Source organism: Anabrus simplex, chromosome 12 (assembly GCF_040414725.1).
Source record: "Anabrus simplex isolate iqAnaSimp1 chromosome 12, ASM4041472v1, whole genome shotgun sequence".
Lineage (NCBI taxonomy): Eukaryota > Metazoa > Arthropoda > Insecta > Orthoptera > Tettigoniidae > Anabrus > Anabrus simplex.
In genome coordinates this window covers 73649838-73670379 of record NC_090276.1, presented here as the reverse complement: position 1 = coordinate 73670379, position 20542 = coordinate 73649838, and the positions used below count along the sequence as shown (strand labels likewise).

Sequence of the window (20542 nt, the reverse complement as noted above, 5' to 3'; positions counted from 1 at the left end):
TCGTATTCCTGGCCTCTTCCAATCGCCTAGTGTCGGCACTTCGTATGGATTTAGTCTATTTTTCCCGCCGGGTGCTCTTCCTGACGTCAACCCTATGTGGAAGGATATACTGACGTGTTTCTGTGGTGGTTTGCAGAGTTGCGTGTAAATTAAGAGAACACAAACACAAAGTCCCCGACCTAGACAAAGTTAAAATCCAGGGGCCCTTTGAAGCGGTTTCCTTTAATTGAGAATTCATAAGGATTTAGTGTAATTTTTCAACAAAAAAAAAAGTCATCAGTGATTGCCTTACTTGATCACTGCATTTTTAGTTGATTAACTTGAATTTTGGAAAGAAAGGTCACAATATTGAGGTGTCTTTTCTGCTGCCACTTACCGTACTGCTACAGGGTTCACCTGCTAGTTATTGTATTCAAATTGTTTTCTTTCCGTCTGAAAGTACCACTGCCTAGGCTGATGGAACAGAGGTTTGTATTCATATTTACTGACAATCCGGTCTTCCGGCTGGTATGCGCTGGGGAAGTGCTCAACCACCATGACGCACTTGACATGCGGCCCTGAAGCTCTGGAGCGCCTGACATCTATGCAAACATCACAACACACTCTTGTGACGGGTTTGCATTGTTTGCCTGCAGCGGAAATTGTATACAGTGTACATTCCCGCCAAACATTTTCAGCAGCTGTTCTCCTGTACGAAATGGAAAGGTGTTCATAAGATTACTTGTTTTTTTTCTTTTTAAATGCAGAATAGGTTTATAGTTTCAGAACCATAGACATAGAGAGATATAGTATTTTATGGTGTCGAAGTTAGGCCTCTGGCTATTATTGTACATTTAACCACTGTCCCATAATTTTATTAAATAATAATAATAATAATAATAATAATAATAATAATAATAATAATAATACAGACTATTCAACTGCTTCGTGTAGAAAATAGTAAGAATTCGGAATGAAAAACTGAAAGACCGCAAGCTATCCCCAGTGACACTGGGAAGAGAGAACAGAGGTGTTGAAATAAACTGATCCAGAATTTCCTGTAACAGAAATTGGTCGAATAAGGGAAGTAAAGAAATTCAGATATTTGGGAGAAACAATTCAAGAAATGGGATTGGAAAAATCTGCTGTAGAAGAAAGGATACACAAGATAGAAAGAGCATACGGTATAACTAGGAATATCTAAAACAAGAAGTGTTTATCTCAGTAGTCAAAGCGGAATACCTATACGCGAGTGTACTGAATTACAAGCTCAATAAATCAGAAGTACTCGGTCCGCTAAGACTTACAGAACTCTGGAAATCAAGAAGTAATGGTGAAATATATCGAAACATTGAAAACATAACAGATACAATGCGGAAGACGCGATTGATATTTTTTTGACATTTATACAGAATCGATGATGACAGCTTAACCAAAGAGATCCTCAATTATCTTTGGAACAAGAAGTCAGCAACAACATGGATTATTGAAGTCAAAGGTTTGGAAAGAAACAACATAATGGAAGAAGAAGCAACAGAGAAAGATATTTTTAGAAAGAAAGTTTTAAAAATGGGGAGGATTCGAAGGCCGAAGGGAAAGAAAACAGGCTCAGAATGGTCCAAGGAGAGGATAGTCTCTGGAAGACCCTAACGGTGGTGGCGCTAGAGGTCCGATCCTCCGAAAAATGTCGGTATCGGCAAAACCCTAGAATTGACTAGGACTAGACAAAAAAAGTGGTTGAATGGGCGGCTACATGTCTAGAAAACAGAACTCAGAGAATTAGAGTAGGTGAAGCGTCATCTGATCCTGTAATGATTAAGACGCGGTCCCGCAAGGCTCTGTTATTGGACCTTAATGTTTTCTTATGTATATAAATGATATGTGTGATTACAGATCTCTACCCATAAGTATTTGCGGATGATGTTTTACTGTATAGAGTAGCAATTGAGTTGTAAGATTGTGAGCGACTGCAGGAGGACTTGAACAATGTAGTGAGTTGGACAGCAGACAATGGTATGGATGTAAATGGGACGAAAAGTCAAGCTGTTATCTCAGTTTTAATTACTATGTTGATGGGGTATAATACCTCATAGTACCTAGCTGTTAATGTAAGGAATTCTCTTCTTTGGCGTAATCATATTAACGAGGTTGTTAAGAAATATCTTACCGGACGAGTTGGCCGTGCGCGTAGAGGCGCGCGGCTGTGAGCTTGCATCCGGGAGATAGTAGGTTCGAATCCCACTATCTGCAGCCTTAAAATGGTTTTCCGTGGTTTCCCAATTTCACACCAGGCTAATGCTGGGGCTGTACCTTAATTAAGGCCACGGCCGCTTCCTTCCAACTCCTAGGCCTTTCCTATCCTATCGTCGCCATAAGACCTATGTGTGTCGGCGCGACGTAAAGCCCCTAGCAAAAAAAAAGAGAAATATCTTCGCATGGTGAAGAGGATATTTAGGGGTTGTAGTAAGGATGCAAAGGAGAGGGCATATTAGTCCTGTCTCTGGGAAGACCGCAGTTAGAGTATGGCTGCAGTGTATGGAACCCTCACCAGGATTACTTGATACGAGAACTAGAAGTAATTAAAGGAAAGTAGCAAGATTTGTTCTGCGTGATTTCCGACAAAGTAGTAGTCTTACGAAAATGTTGCAAACTTTAGTCTGGGAAGACTTGGGAGTAAGGAGACGAGATGTTCGGCTATGTGGTATATTCCGAGCTGTTAGTGGTGAGTTGGCGTGCAATGGCGTAAGTAGAAGAATAAGCGTGAGTGGAGCTTTTAAAAGTAGGAAGGATGAAGATAAAGTTGGAATTAAAGAGAACAGATTGGGTCAAATATTCTTTTATAGGACGAGGAATGAGGGTTGAAGTAAATTATCAAGGGAAATGTTCGATAAATTTCAAAGAAAAAGCTAAGTAAACAATTATAAATATGACGTAAACAGTTGATAGGGAATCTAGCACCTGGGCGACCGCCCCAAATGCACGTCATGGATGATTGATTGATTTATTTGATTGATTGGCAACAAACAGATGCCATGAAAACGGCAGACTCCCTTGGCCTCTCTCAAAGGTTATACCGTGGCGGTCGGAAAAGAGAAAGAGTTGGTCAAGAGGTGTCACACAGGAGCCTGATGAAATACCAGACTCGCCTAGGAGCCCACCCACGAGTCTGTTCTTACTGCTTTGCCCGATAAAGTTACCATAACGTATCAAAGAGCCCTCGCAATTTTAGATGCGCGCCATGCACGAATGTGGTCGGGTTAATTGTGATACTAAATCGCTTGGTATTAATGACATTTTCAATTACTCTGTCTCCTAATCACCAGGGATAAAAGCCTTATCTAAATCCGATTTAACTCAGCGAGCAATTACGTATATTATTGTTCATATTTCCTACCTGGGATGTTGCGTGTCGTGCAGACTATATTTTTCCCCACATGTGGAGGGTAATGGTACCGCAACACTCTGTGAGCTTTTTCCACGCCATACAAGGCGTTGTGTGTCTGTTGTTATTAGGAAGTCTATGATGAATATTGATGCTAATGCTAATGGGGTTAGTTATTATGCATTCACTTTGTCAACCTGATGAGTCTGGTGGAAAGCCTGTCTACCATTCAAGACACATGAGTGTGTTTGTAGATGCTGTGCCCTGATTTTTGCCGGACTCCAAACGGTAAGCTTCGGTAGCACGTACGGTACGTTAATGTGTTAATAAGTCCATTTTTACATCCCTGTTATTGTAACATGGGGCCAGATGAGTACTCAGTTCAATATAACAGGAGTTTTCGAGATTTAGACACTTTCAGGGATGATGGATTAGGACAGATGTTTCAGTTTGAAATAAGAAACGTTGGTCCGGAAACGTCTCAGTTGCCGGATATACCGTATGCCATATATGTGTAAGAACGAGGCGAATATTACGAATTTGTGTGTGTGTCCACCTTTTACTTCCGTACCCCCTGTGGGTGAGGGCGGTAGAATAACACCCACGGTGTCCACCGCCTGTCGGAAGAGGCGACCAAACGGGATCGCAGGGGCTCTGAACTTTGGAGCGTGGGTCGGTGAACACGGGGCCCTTAGCTGACCCCCTGGCATTGCTTCCACTTACTTGTGCGAGGCTCCTCACTTTCATCCATCCTATCCGACCTCCTTTGGTCAACTCTTGTCTTTTCCGACCCTGGCGGTAGTAGAGCACTCGAGGCCTAGGGAGTCTTTCATTTCCACGCGTGGTTTCCCATTTTCACACCAGGCAAATGCTAGGGCTGTGCCTTAATTAAGGCCACGGCCGCTTCCTTTCAACTCCAAGGCCTTTCCTATTCCATCATCGCCATAAGACCCATCTCTGTCGGTGCGACGTAAAGCCAATAGCATTTCCACATCCTCCGTGGCCCTGGTCTTTCTTTAGCCGATACCTTCATTTTTCGAAGTGTCGGATCCCTTCCATTTTTTCACTCTGATTAGTGTTATATAGAGGATGGTTGCCTAGCTGTACTACCTCTTAAAACAATAATCACCACCACCACCTCTCTCTTTGTCCCGTTTTCGTGATAGGGTAGGGGATGAGTTGAGATGAGACGCCATGTATTCTGCCACACCACCATTCTGACGTCTCTCTCGCGGCAATGTCTCAAACGTATAAATGTGTAATATTTCCAAACATGACGTATCTTTAGCTTCTCTTTGACAGATGGCGTCTTATGCCATCAATATCTGACGAAGCATTTCTCTCTTTGCCTTTCGCTCTCTGTAAAAGACAACAGTGTCTGATGCGAGGAAGGTGGAAACGTTAAGCTACAAAATGATTGCACTAGATTTTGTGTGGTTTATCGGATGGATTTATCGTCCGCCGTACGCGACTGTCTGCTGGTTCTATTCTTCGGGATGTAAGGTATTTATTTTGTTTCTTGGTTTGCCGTAGTTATGCTGGTCTCGTGTACTGAAACCCTGTTCTACAGGTTTTTTTAAAAAAAATCATTTGCTGTAGGTTTTATTGGTTTCTCTTTGCGTTTGTTTTTCGTACACATTATTCAATATGTGGGAATGAAAAATAGCTCTGTGTGAATGATGTTCTGAATTGAGACCCTATGCTATGTTTTCTTCGTGGTTATGGCTGGCTGAGGTTCTGTTGGTGTTGATGTTGCGTTAACGCTAATGTTGTGTAATTCATGTTCGCCCTAGGAGAGGCGATACGAATACGTCATCTAGCGTGGATACCGAATAAAGGTCATGATAACTGGATGAGCCTATCCATTATACGGCGATCCTTGGGTTACGACCTGGTAAGTTTTAATCAAGCTCGTGGGCCAGTGATCTTATTTATCACGCAGTACGAGTTTTCTCGTTACGTGTGTTGATAGTAATATTCATTTTGTCCTGCACACATTTGGTCTCTACACCGTGCGTGAGTGAGTTGGCGTGGATCTATTTGTTTGCATATATGTTATTCTTCCGTATCTCACAGGTGTCTATTTAACACCACCCTTATTTTTCTTTGTATTTGCTTGTGTTCTCGGCTTACACGCCGGTTTGGTTGTTTATTGTACAGATTTTCTCTCCATTCTACCTTTTTCATTGTTGGATACATTTAACGATCTCGTAACTATGGCAACCTCTCATCTTCCATAATTGTATTTCTTGTTTCTTGCCGGGCCATTTTCCCGGTGTTCTTTTGTTTATTGTCTGGGGATGCGGATCCGTAGAGGTGATTTTTGTGAACCGCGCCTTTTAAAATAAGATACGATTTGAACTCGTGTTTGGTATTGCCGAATGCTCGTTTGTGTGATTTAAGACAGAAAATGTTTGCTTCCATTGTACGTATCCAACTTCTGGCTTTGGTGAAAGAGATGCTTCGTTCCAAATACAGTAATTACTTCACAAGAAAGAGGTTATGTTCTAATTCTGTTGTCATTGCAATTCACAACGTTTCCTTACAGTTTTGTCAATATCTACGAAACGGAACTTACTATGGGAAACACAACTGCGCGTTTTAAAGCCCTTACGTCTGTGATACGTAAGTAATCTCTTTTCTGTATCCCCTCTTAATTTTTGTTCACTTTGAGTTTTTTATTTGAATTCCTACTCGTGTTAATAAATGTGTGTTTTTGATCCCATTCTTTTATCTGGGGTTGCGGGTTATCACCTTTCTGCTTCCTATCGTTGACTGAAGAGCAACGTTTTTACGACTGGATGCCCTTCCTGACGCCACCTCCGTTGAGGAGGTAATGACGATGAAATGAATGTTAGTGGAGGAGATGGGATGTGGTCTGTACCGCCATTTACCTGGAAGTGAAAATGGGAAACCACAGAAAAGCATTCTCAGAACTGTCGAATGCAGAGTTTGGCGACTCTGCTCTGCGCTACACCCACACCACACCTTCGTAACGTCACACTATCCGTGGCGTTGTTCGCAGGCAGCCAGAGTTCTTGCAAAGAGCTTCCAATCCCGTCCCTGCCGAAAACTAGTTAGTCGGTTGTTCCGTTGTTGAAATAAAATAGTCAGCGTACACAAAATAGCACCGAGAGTTTATAAACGTCGACGTGTTTACAACTCTTTGCAATCATCTTGAATTTCTTGTTTGTCATTTTCGATTATTGATAACAAAGTTGTTAGAACGAAGTCTCTCACCACTTCTTTTTCTCGCCGTGATTTTACATATTAAGCAACTTACAAAACGAGTTAGCAGATCAGGCTGCCAAGGAGGCAGTTACACTGCCCCCGTTGCCTTTCAAGGTTCCAGCAAGGAGGGAAGCCGTGGTATTATGTCGTCTTCGGATCGGCCACGGTATCTTGACTCACTCGCATCTTTTGAAAGGAGAACCCCCTCCGGTGTGTACCTGCGGCGACCATCTTACCGTGGTACACATCCTTACGTAGTGGTCGATCTGCGCCGTAGTCTTAACCTCCCGAGTACCATCTCCCTTATCCTGCATGATGACGAGCAGTCAGCAGACCTCGTCATCCGCTTTATGAGGGATAGTGGTCTGTTTTATCGTGTGTGATGATGTCCTTTGTCCTTGTGTTTTGTGTGTCAATTGCGCTTTTATCCCATTGACTTCATTTTAGTTTGTGCTGCGTATTTTAATGTGTTATTTTAACGTCTAACGTAAATTATGTGTATCTATCTGTACTAGCAGGCAATGCCTTATTCCTTTGTTTCCTGTATTTTCTCTGTATTTCTGTATTTTATTACAAAATTGGGCACTGTGAATTAGATCCACTGATTTTTTAAAATCTCATACTCATTTTTCATCGCCATTTTTTAAACTCTAGTCGGTGGATACGTTTTAAAATTTTAACTGTCATATATCATGTCGTCCATCTCGTTCCATTAGGGTCCGATGACCTTCGATGTTAGGCCCCTTAAAACAACAAGCATCATCGTCATCATCATCATCAACAACAACAACAACCAACTTACATATTAAACAAACAGTGTGTTTTAACGTTAATTGAGTATGATATATGAGCAGTCTATAACAATTCCTATCCTCTGATACCTTAGTTATTCCTGTAAGCTTTCAAATAGTTAAAAATAAAAGGGATGTTAACGATAGAAATAATATAAACTAAACTTATGCCAATATAGATGGATGTTATATGTCCAGGGATACAAAATACTGATACTGTATGGACCATCATAACTCTGTCCTCGATTTGCTGTACCTTAGTATATGGTATCTCTCGTAGAGATCGCCACGTCAATGCAAGGTTCATGAAAACACTTTGATTTACACATTTTGTAATGAAAGTGGTGGAGCACAAACCTAGTCATTAAGCGTCTCATAATCTCCTTTTGTACAGTCTTGGTTAATCATGGCGTCGCTCAAGTAGATATCCTCTCATATGTCGTCTCTCGTTTGCTGCAGTTCTCGTAGGAAGTCCTTAACACAATGAGATGGCAGGGACCAGAAACTTCAAACGTAACTCCTCTACACATTATAGGTTTCTCGTCAACATATAAACAAGACGCGAGGGAGTGTACTTGAGATAGACAAAGAGTTCTCTTTTTTTTTAGTTGTGCCTTGTTTAGGTTATTATTTCGTCTGTCTTGCGTGTGACAATATGCATGCTTCACACTAATGACCAATTAGTGATGTTTCCTGACGCCATCTTGGAAGTCTGTAAATGTCAAAATGCTTACATTCACTTTTATGTACACCTACACACTCATTTCTTGGTAGATGGCACTTCAAACAGTTGAGAAAGAAAGACAAAGCATAGAGAGAACTCCTTCATTCCACCCACGTGACAGTGCTGATAGTTACATCGACTTTTTAAAATTAGTCGTTTAACAAATTTGTTTTATCGTAAACTGAGTATGCTACGTCATGTCCACCTTTGTATGACTGTAGTTGAGAGAAGGTGATATAAATATCATTTCCGTTGCCAATGACTGTATTTCACAGTGAATGAAAATATGAACTGTATCAACAGTAAAAAAATTCCCTTTGCGAAAATCAAATGATCATCAGTATGTCTCCCGGTCATGGCCATCCATAAGCACGGTTCCTATGGTTACACTTGTGACTTATTTTGGAACGCGAACTTTCAGATGACCGCTAGCCATACATCTGCAAGTAATTCAACATATTGTGGGTTTCTTTCATCTTTCAATAGACATTCCCGCTAATCCAACGTCTCCTCGTCCCGTTTCTTTGTTTCTCTACCTACAGATACCTCACGGACAAAAGTAAAATACTATATCCAACAGTGCATTTGATACAAACAGAGGTGTTTCCTAGTGACCCCTGACAATCTAATGATACTTCCGCTAATTAAGCTTCTTGTCCACATGACAGTGAAATGAACGCCAATATTTTAATCTCTGTTTCTCTCTGTTTCAGGTTGGACAAGGAGAAGTTCGAACTAATTAATGTAAGTATAGCACATTTCAATATTAATTAACAGGATAATCCTGAGTGTGAGCGGAAACTTAGTGTAACATCCTCTTTCCGTTGATAAATGTGTACCCCTTGCGGGATAACATTACAAAAGAAAACAAACAATTGAACTGTTAATAAAGGGGAATTAAAGGGAAATATGGATGTCGAAGAAGAAGAATATTACATTTTAAACAAACAGTGTGTTATAACGTTAATTGAGTATGATATATGAGCAGTCTGCAGTGGCGTTTTGAGATATCAATTAAAACCGCATTTGGCTTTTGCGTGCCGCATCAGACAGGGTGAGGTCGGCCAAGCAAGCTGTTTCCTGGCATTGATTCCAGCCACAGATATGTACTGTACCCCGTTTTATGTTTATTTCTCACTTCATACAGTAGAATGTACTGAAACCAGTGACAATTATAGCTTTCGTTATGTTCCTTTGAAATCAAAGTTTTTTTTTTAAATTCCTTTTAAAAACATCAACCCTCGCTGTCCTGTCATGAGTTCGTCTGTCATACATACTTCGCAAACCCATCACATGTGTACGATCACACCCAGGAAACTACTTGCAAAACCCTGCATGCTGTTCTTACTAAGATCTCAATAAGTAACTGTCCGATTTTCAAAATACTCACATACTTGAACTTGTACGTAGTTGAACTTTTAGGCCAGCTGTATGAATTTGTGCCGCTCCATTTAAAAATATGGAGTTAGTATCAATATCTCGGTTATTAATCACGCCATGAGAATACGCAGCACATTATTTTACAAGCCCCTGGGTATCATTTAAGCATATGAAAACAGAATACATACATCTTTAATGGTTTAGACTATATTTGCGTGTAACACCATAGGTGAATAACCCTGTATATGTGCTATTTTACTCGGGACGCAGCAGTAATCCCATCTGTCGGAGATGAGTTGCAGTAGAAGGGACAAATCACATCACAACAATGGTCAGCGGAATGTTATTGTTGATTACGAGTTTTCAAACTAAAATATTCAATATTTAGTTTTCTTCTGACTCTGGGATATTAGAATATCTAATGTAAGGGCAGGACTCACTCTCGTCGTATTCTTCAAGCTATTCTTCCTTTAAGGTTTTTTCTCCTTTCTCCTTGTCGATACGGACCGATGACCACAAGATTGTATACCTTAAGAAATGACAAAAGCATCGTCAGATCTTAACACTTTTAAACAAAATTTCCATGTTACCAATGCTGGGCGTTAATATGGACTAAACAACAAAAGTCCAAATTACCGGGCGAGTTGGCCGTGCGCGTAGAGGCGCGCGGCTCTGAGCTTGCATCCGGGAGATAGTAGGTTCGAATCCCACTATCGGCAGCCCTGAAAATGGTTTTCCGTGGTTTCCCATTTTCACACCAGGCAAATGCTGGGGCTGTACCTTAATTAAGGCCACGGCCGCTTCCTTCCAACTCCTAGGCTTTTCCTATCCCATCGTCGCCATAAGACCTATCTGTGTCGGTGCGACGTAAAGCCCATAGCAAAAAAATTAGTCTAAATTCATGAATTCTATTATCACAGTCAATATGCTAAAACTGTATAAGACATAAATAAGGTATTTAAAAAAATGAAATGTTAGGCACTTTCCCCTAAACTGCCATTTTATCCAGCGTGAATAAAAATTATTTATAGCCTTGACTGTAGTACCATATTCTCAGACTCTATATACCGAATTTCATTAAATTCTGTTCACCCATTTTCTCGTGGTTTGGCGCTGATACGGACTTACAGTAGGAACAAAAATCGAAATACATGAATATCTCTGTTATCACAGCCGGTGCCATAAAAATGTATAAGACATAAATGATTGGAAATGTAATTCTATATAACTTTAGTTATGTAGTATTTTTCGATAGGACCATTAATAACTTAAATATTGGACAATTACACGTTAAGCCCTCCTCTAAATAATATTTCACTTAGCGTGAATAAAATTAAACCCAGATTGTAGTGGCTCATTACCCGATTTTACATACGGATTTTCATTAAATTATCTTTAGCCATTTTCTCGCATTGCGCGTACATACCTACATACATATAGACAGACAGAGAGAGAGAGAGAGAGAGGCATGACAGAAAATTAAAAAGTGCATTTCCTTGTTACTATGGACGCGACCGATACAGAAGTACCATTATTTTTGAATACTGAGCAATGTACAGACAAAACTCTTTTATATATAAATGATTTCTGATTAAATGAAATGCGCAAATGAATTGAAGAGCATCTTGTGAGGCATTATTTTTATTGGTAAATAAAACTTACTGAAACGTCTTGTGTGTACCGAAAACGCTGCTTCAACGAATTGAGTAGGGATAAACATAACCTAATCCACATTCCAGACGTATAGCGTCCTATGGGATTCATTAAGAGCTAAAGAAGAAGTGTGGCATGGTGCGTTGTTATACTTGTTTTGACGTTTATTAAAGTATGAACGCATAATCATGATGTTGGATGAAAAAATGGCTATAATGTATTAAATAGTATCTTGTATGTCATAATTTTTTGTAATAAAAATAACCTGAAATGTCGTTACTTGGACTTTGATAAAAGTGATGCATTGGCTGTTATGAGTGGGGACAAATTACTTGAGCTAGGCATTTTAGGTGCAAAATGCTGGTTAAAAAGATGCTTTAATGTAGTCGGGAAAGGTGCAAACAAGGCGCAAGTTTTAAATGTAAACATTAATACAAAACTCACTCATGTTATCAAGATTTAAAAATCTGCTTAAAACAAGGTTATTAAAATCACATGTCCACAAAGCTGTCCAAACAGATAACATTTCAATGTTATTTTCAGTGAGGTTGCATCTCCGGTCACTAAGTAATACTGTTAAATGCCAGCCCTTTGGTAGCGGCTTGTGACACGCACGACCTGGGATCTCCCAGCCGGCTTCTGAGGTGGGGCCGGCCTTTCCGAATATTGTTCTTGTCGGCCGGCTTACCTGTTCTGGCTCAAATCACCCGAGCTATAAAAAGGAGACTAGCCGCGGACAGTTAGTCACAGTTGGGCTCCGTGGTGAAGTCAGTGAGAGACTCAGAGTGTTGGGGTTCAGTGGCTGTGCTGAGGCTGTCGCCAGTGTCCCACCCAGGTCTGAACGAGGAGCTGTTGTGTCGGAGAGACCAGTGAGTGGGTGTGCTGGAGACGACGGAACGGAAGACTGTGGGCTGTGTGTTCGTGTATTTCTGTGGACTGAGGCTCGGCCGCTATCGTGCGTGTGAGGATAAATGGACCTGTGTTAATGTTCGCTGTTGTGAGTATCGTCCTGCTGTTGAATACTGCATGTAACTGTGTGCATTACTCGACTGTCTATGGAGTCGAACCAACGAACAGCCATCGTGTGCCCTGTAGCCCTGTGTTCAGATCCAGCTGCTGTATGAGGTGACTGGACATGGGGAAGTAAAAGTAAGGATTGGCGTCCCAGGTATAGCAACGGGCTGGACCACCTGCTGTGCCGTAAGGAAGAGGGACTTGTAAATAGACAGTAATTAGTAAGTGTGGTCATTCATAGCTGATCAGAACTGTGTGTGTGCGTTTATTGGGTCATCCTGAAATAATTTAGAGTAATGAAACTGATGGACTTTTATTGGTAACAATACTTATACACGGAAACGGAATTTTCTACGTCCAGAGACACAAGTGGTGCATATTTTGTTTGCCGTTGATATTAAATGCCTGTTTGTTGCAACATCCTTGACATCAGGCTTGTTTTGTCCTAGCTATATAGTGCATAACATGAATGCGTTGGTGTTTTTTTCTTTCTTTGGTATCAGTTATTAATATATCACAAACATTGCACCTTAGAACTGATCCGTCGCTCCGGATAACCGTCTAGCACTATCACGTATTTTCTCGGCGTTCATTTTCTGTTTCAGCATACTTATATTATAGTAATAGCAAATAGCGTAATATTAAGCTATTTGCTAACAGACAAGGCCAGACACCACACGCAGTCAAAGCGTACTCTGAACCGTGAGCTGCGGAATACTAACAACGCCGGCAGATAAACAGCTGATGAAAGGCGGCAAGCTGTTGGTTCAACAATTGCCAGGTTCGTACGTAGTGCGGTAGAGGGGAGCCTACGATTCTAGCGACGAATTGAGGAACTACATAGAACCAAGCTTTACAGACGAAATGTTCGTCTTTTCTTGTTTAATTTCTTTAGGAGTAAAATGCAACAAAGCAACCAAAAAAGAATTAAACCAGTGGAAAAAGGTGCAAATACATGTAACTAAAACTCAGGTAGGGGCGTTCATTTTTTGTTTTCTTTGCAAGAACCACAGGGGAAAAGAATTAAGCTGCAGCACCTAAAATTTCTAGCTCTACGAATTACCGCATGGCATCACTGTAAGTAAGTATGTGTTAATGTGAGGAAAGATCTCGCTTCACATAGTTACGAGGGTATTTAGGGTTGTAGTAAGGATGTAAAGGAGAGGACGTGTAAGTCTCTGATAAGACCACAATGTATGGAACTTTTTTTGCTAGAGGATTTACGTCGCACCGACATAGATAGGTCTTATGGCGACGATGGGATAGGAAAGGCCTAGGAGTGGGAAGGAAGCAGCCGTGGCCTTAAGGTACACGGAAAACTATCTCCTGGGCTGCCGACAGTGGGATTGGAACCAACTATCTCCCGGATGGAAGCTCACAGCCGCGCGCCCCTAACCGCACGGCCAACTCGCCCGGTAATGTATTGAACTCTCACCAGGATTACTTGATTCGAAAACTAGAGAAAATCCAAGGGAAAGCAGCCCATTTTTTCTGGACGATTTTCTACAAAACAGCATCTTTTACGGAAATGTGTCAATTTTTTGGCCGGGAAGACTTGGGAGAAAGAAGACGCGCTATCAGTGGGCAAATGGCGTGACGAATACTCTTGAATGGAGGTTGGAGGGATCGTATTATGAAGATATCCGGCAAATATTGGTTTATAGGAACAGGCGTTACGGATTGGAATAATTTGTCAAGGGAGACGTTTGATCAGTTTCGAAGTTCTTTGAAAACATTTAATAAAAGACTAGGACAGCCGTAAATGAATGAATGTGAATACACTATTTAACGAGGTTGAGACTAGGGAAGATATTGACTCAAGACGTGGGAGCTCGTTTAATAAAAAGGTAAACGCTAAGTAGAAGTTGAGGCGCATGTTGGTGGAGCGTGACGAAGGATACCTTCACGGAATTAGCCTCCCACATCACTGCATGCATTTTTAAAAAAGAAACAAATATTTAGGCCAGCAGGTACTACACCTTCAATGTATTTCTACCTGCTAAGATTATATTAGTAAGATTTATACTGGGATATTAGCGAAGAGACTCGTAACATGGGCGGAGGATTACTCGATATTCTGTGTACCAGTCTGGTTTTAGAGAAATTATGACAACTTCGTACAATATACTTGTCATTAAAGTAATCTTTCTTTCTTTCTTTCTTAATCCCTTTACCCTCCAGATTTGGTTTTTCCTCGGACTCAGCGAGGGATCCCACCTCTACCACCTCAAAGACAGTGTCCTGGAGCATGTAACTTTTGGTTCTAGGGATACAACTGGGAAGTACGACCAGTACCTCGCCCGGTTCGTCCACCTGCTGTGTTGAACAGGGGCCTTGTGAGGGGGTGGGAAATTGGGAAGGGATAGACAAGGAAGAGGGAAGTAAGCGGGCATCGCCTTAGGTTAGGTACCATCCCGGCATTTGCCTGGAGGAGAAGTGGGAGATGACGGAAAACCACTTCGAGGATAGCTGAGGTGGAAATCGTACTCCCTCTACTCAGTTGACCTCCCGAGGCCGAGTGAACCCCGTTCTAGCCCTCGTGCACTTTTGAAATTCTGTGGTAGAGCTGGCAATCGACCCAGACCTATGGGGATGGCAGCTAATGACACTAACCGCTACACCACAGAGGCGGACCATTAAAATAATAATGGAGAAATAGATAAAAGATGGTAAATTGCATGTTACAGCTATACATGTACAGAAAGATTTTGATTGTGGTCAGCAGTAGGTTGGTTGGTCCGAAGCTGTGTAGAATAGGGGTGTCAAATGAAGTAATTACTACCACACAACTGCTGTGTCTAATAATAATAATAATAATAATAATAATAACAATTTAATTTCGTGTGGCTATTTCTAGCCGAGTGCAGTCCTTGTAAGGCAGACCCTCCGATGAGGGTGGGCGGCATCTGCCATGTGTTGGTAACTGCGTGTTATTGTGGTGGAGGATAAGTGTTATGTGTGGTGTGTGAGTTGCAGGGATGTTGAGGACAGCCCCCGGGCCACTGAAATTAACCAATGAAGGTTGAAATCCCGACCCGGCCGGGAATCGAATCCGGGACCCTCCGAACCGAAAGCCAGTACGCTGACCATTCAGCCAACGAGTCGGACATAGTAATAATAATAATAATAATAATAATAATAATAATAATAATAATAATAATGTTATTGGCTTTACGTCCGACTAACTACTTTTCGGTTTTCGGAGACGCCGAGGTGCGGGAATTTAGTCCCGCAAGAGTTCTTGTACGTGTCAGTAAATGCACGGACACGAAGCTGACGTATTTGAGCACCTTCAAATACCAGCTGACTGAGCCGGGATGGAGCCTGCCAAGTTGGTGTCAGAAGGCTAACGGCTCAACTGTCTGAGCCACTCAGCCCGGCTATCCAGACGTTAGAGCAGAAGGGAAACCTAGCGGTAGGAAAACTTGATTCTAATATTGATCTAAACCAGGGGTGTTGTTCATTAACGATATGTTAAGAATAAAGATATTCCTGGCCTGGTTTTCGCATACGACATCCTCGTGCGTTGTCTAACATCAGTTTGTATACAAAGCAGTGTGAACCGGGTGTATGGGCGTTAGAGAGTTGTCGCACTGCTGTCATTTAGCCAATGAGATCACTCCTTCAATAGAGGCATCTATGGAGAAAAGTCCCAACTTCTGGAAATAGTTGTTGCAAATGTGATACACCCCCCCAAAAAAAAGGTCAGTTTAAGGAAACCTTAAAATAACACATTACTCTATCACTTTACTAGTGACATCTGTTGATCAAAGTCGCAAATTCTTGCATTGGTTGTTTCAATTTTTATGAGATAGTGTTCTTCAAGGCGCTTCATTTAAATGCACGGGCTTGAGGTGTACCTCCCGGTACAATTTATATTATTATTATTATTATTATTATTATTACATACATGAGTTTGGCCCTCAAAGGAGCACGTAGAAACATTATTTAGCATTGGCATTCTTGGTTTTCTTCTTCTTCATATCTTCCAAAAACTTCCTCATCCTTTCACTATGGGCCTGTCGTCTTTCTTGTGTCCACGCGTTTTTCATTTTCAAATTTCTTGCCGTCAGTTTCTTGGCCACAAACTTGTGGGTGTTGATCTTTTGTCTATATGAAGTCCTTGTGGTTTCCAGTGGGTCAGTGTCGACTTCTGCGAGATCTTTTTGGGTGCCTACTAGCCAGCGCATTGTCGTGTTCCACTGATAACGAAAAAGATGTACGTCAAGCGTGAGTCATTCATTCGTGGTAAATGCCCATCGAATTTTGATAAGTCTTTGGCGTACAAGTGAAGTGAATCCGCTCAATCAATGAATACAGACAGTTCCTCCGAACATTTTCGCATCCAAATGTCATCCTTAAACTTGGGTCCGAATATTTTCCTCAGTATCTGTCGTTCCATTTTCTCAGTGTCTCTAATGTTGATGTTTCAATTACGTAGAGTGCCTCTGGGAGACAGTGGTGTAGTGCCGGATTTTGACCTTGGTGGAAAGTGATTTCTTGTTGTAAAAGTTCCAGGTGATTGTATAGGCGCGGTTTTTCTTGCCAGTCCCCCCGATAACTTCACCTAAGTAATTAAACTGTTTTACTTGTGTGACGCTACCATATGGGGTCACGAGTGGCACCACTTCTTGGAGTCCATGTACTGGGTGTTTTCGTAAGAGACGTGGCAGCCACTTTGACAGCAATCTCATGAAGCTTCTCGATGGCATGTCTGACTTCCTCAGGAGTTCGTCAGCGAAAGCATGGCATTTTATGTTGATCCGTTTAGCTTTTGTTCCCATACGGATTCCAGGTACTCCTTTCTCCCAAGTTTTAATGACCTTGTCTAGTACTAGGTTGAACAGGAGTGCGGACAGCCTTGTCTAACACCTGTTCTAATTTCAAAAGGTTCAGAGATTTCACTTTAGAGGTTGTGTCTGTCAATGTTTGTTGAATTAACGTGGGTTGTTTTGTTGTCAACGCCGTATTCGTGGAGTACATTAAACAGCGTGTCACGATCAACAGAGTCGTATGCTTTTTTTTTTAATCTACAAAAATGATTACTGTAAGGTTTGACTGGCGAAGTTGGAGAATCATCTTCAGGTTCCACATCCGTTCCACGCACGATCGATGCGATTATTATTATTGTTCCCGGGGTTTCGTGGATCATAGAGAGGTGAAAGAATGGGTCTAACTACGATATCAAAAATTAATTTAAAACTTTAAATAAAGGTTATATATCTTTTCATAAAATCAAACTTAACAACAGTGTATTAGGTACAATGGCAGTTTTGATATAAGAATAGAAAACCCCAGAATAGGGAATTTAACACTTTTGGGCTTCAAGCCCCTAATTTAGAAATTTACAATGTCGCCAATGTAGCGTTTACCAGAGTACTTTGCTCCAACCGTTACAATTATGGCCTTCCAAAGGCACCACTATTATCACACAAAACCGGGAAGAGTTTACAAGCTCTCCGAATTCAACAAAGGAGACTGGCTCCCGATTTCTTACAGCCTACTCAAGGCAACATTACACAAAAATCTTACAAATTCTGGCCTCTCTAGGCCCAACATACAATTTACAATTTTTTGTACCCAAGGCACAGTGGGTAATTTCTAGCATCCAGCCGGCCAAAAATAATATTTTCAACCCTTGTCTTTGGTGCGCATTTTCTGTGAGTCGTGTTTATAAGACTCTTGGGTACAGTAATTAAGTATTGAAAAATCCCGCTGTCTGATTATCTAATCTCACGGAAGGCCTAAAGTGGCTCTCCTCCGTTAGGGCATCATGTCCTGGTGAGGGCTCAGTAAAGACGTCAGAACTAATTATTTCTTTAGCTTGCAATGTGATTATAGTAGATGAAGGTAGCATTTTCTGAAAAGTACTATATTTTTGTCCGGAATATGTGCTTAAAGTTCAGGTACAGGATGTCCAAGCACTATTTAATTATACAAATTTGAGCTGCCTTTCAAAATGGATTGCCTTTGATTTCCGCAATGAAAGTCTTTTGGAAGAGTTATCCATACTTTAATGAATAGAAAACTGACTTTTTGCTGCGACCAGGCGCGACCATGAGAGTAATTAATTTTTTTCAGAAGCCATATACTCTGTAACCCGGAGGTCGGTTTTCGGGCTGTTGAGGAACAGCTGGGAATGTAAGCGGAACGATCATATTGCGAATGTTGTAATTGAACATGTAGGCTTTGAGAATTGTTCCGAGGATATATCCAAGTCAATAAGAAAGTCTGTCAGTATTTTGTGTGCTAAAATTCGATCATGCTGGACAAAATATAGTAGAAAAAAGGATAAATTGCTTAAGTACAATAAAAGTTGGTTCGACCAGAGAATGAGCCTTGCGGAAGGACGTACGTTACAACAATGTCAGGATGAACCTGCCAGTACTATAGCTCATTCCATGTTAAGAAAACAGTATTGTACTTATGAAAACAGGGTTGCCATATCGAACGGCTTTTCTCAACGCCATCACGGGAAAACGGCTGCACATAAATTTGTGAAATTCAGTGTTTAAGTTCAAGACAAAAAGCTGAAGAAACTAAGCTACAAATTATTTTTAGGAACTAAAGGGGACCCGGGGTTTACAGGGGCCACTTTTGGTTTGTACAGAAACAGAGGTAAACTACGGCACGTAAGAAACCTCAGCACTGAAATATAAGGCAAATTGCGGGAGAAAATAGACAAATAACTCGAGGGGCGGGGGATGTATTTAATTACATTTAATAAATTTATCCAGACAATAAAAGCTAGAAAAAAGACGCAATAAATAAATACTTCAATGACTATAAAAGATCACAGTATTAATATTAAAGAAATAAATCACACACGTAGGCTTATCGCATAACACTGATTTAAAGCCTAAATTACACACGCAATAAATAAATACTGTATAATACTGTATATGACTTCACTACAAAAGTGAGCTGCCAGCGGTTCATAGAGTGGTTGAACATGAGCTACACTTCACTGTGGTGGATGGAAAAGTCTGCAGTGCATTGTTTTACTATCAGTCTTCTCAAAGGTGCTATATATGTGGCGCGTCCCCTAATGGAATTAATAAGATACCTGAAGTGACTGAAAGAGTAATTAAGCCAACAACACTTAAGTTTCGGTTATGACCACTTCATGCATGGATTCGATGCTTCGAATGCCTTTTACATATAGCGTACATATTTGACGTAAGAAAGTGGCAAATAAGAGATGCCGAGGAGAAGAAACTTCTTGAAGAAAGAAGAATATACAGGTTCTGTTACGGGAGGAAACGCGTCTATATTTTTATATCCGAAGCAAAGTGCTGGCAACACCAATGATGGAAACGGCCAGAAGATTCTTCAGGTAGGCTTCCACTTCTGCGGATATCACTGGAGTAGATCTAAATTTAATAAACCATCTACGTGTCATCTTAGAAACTTTTTCGCGTGGGTATGCCGTTGATAAAGTGACATTTGGAATGAACGCAAAGGAACTATACAATGGTACTTACAAAAATACAAATCGTACTATATGCCTGTAACTTTGCACAAACTCTTGGTTCGTGGAGAGGAGGTAATTAGGCACCATATTATACCTATTGGACAACTCTCCGAGGACGCCCAGGAGACCAGGTATAAAGATAACAGGAAACCTTCCAGAAAGGACACAAATACTGACTTCTCCACGGGCTGCTTGAACCGCCGGACCCTTAAATTTCCAGATTAGGGGAATGAAGGAGGAAGAAGTTGATTCTGCTTTCACGAGAAGTGCTCAACTTCCTGTCTGAGTCTCCTGAATCTGGTTCTGCCGAAGGAAATAATGACAATGAAGTTTCTAAACATTCTAAACAGCATGTTCCACTATTAACATCTATTTCATTTCTTAAAGCTATAACGAAAAATGATTAAAATTATAAAGATTACTAATTATATTCCTGGCGTAGTAATTTCCTCTTTGTACTTGATTGACCACACACTTAATTATCTCCAATAATAGCAGTTACATACCAAGTTTTATGTAAATCGGTCCATTAGTTTCCGAGATACGAATTTTGGCCGGCTAGATTCCTGAAATTACGCACTGTGCAAGGGTATCTCGTACCCATCCTACTGGGCCGTCGTGAAAAAGAAGAACAGGTTAATATTACTGGCTCAAACTCAAATTGTATGGAGGCGTACACTTGCGCTCCTTGAAAACCAAATATAAAACCCTAATTGGGCTCGCGGCCCGATGATGCAGAGGTACTCCCAAGCTACTGACGTGACTAGAAAGAAGGTTAATTAATGCATTACAGAAAGAGAAACAGTTACAAAATCGTAGTCACCTCGAGATAAATTGAAGGGAAACTCGAGAGGGTAACGCACTCTCTATCCCCGATTTACAGTTAAAGACTTTATGAAGTTTTACATTAACAA

The 20542-nt window shown here is 41.0% G+C and overlaps 1 protein-coding gene across 1 annotated transcript in view; it reads left to right on the top strand.

Moving 5' to 3' along the window:
• The window catches only part of Invadolysin (leishmanolysin-like peptidase, invadolysin), a 550229-nt gene that overhangs the window by 426141 nt on the left and 103546 nt on the right, over positions 1–20542 (top strand). The window contains exon 3 of the mRNA XM_068229813.1: positions 8821–8851. Within this exon, the coding sequence (XP_068085914.1) occupies positions 8821–8851 (31 nt within the window). The remainder of the gene's footprint in view (positions 1–8820; positions 8852–20542) is intronic.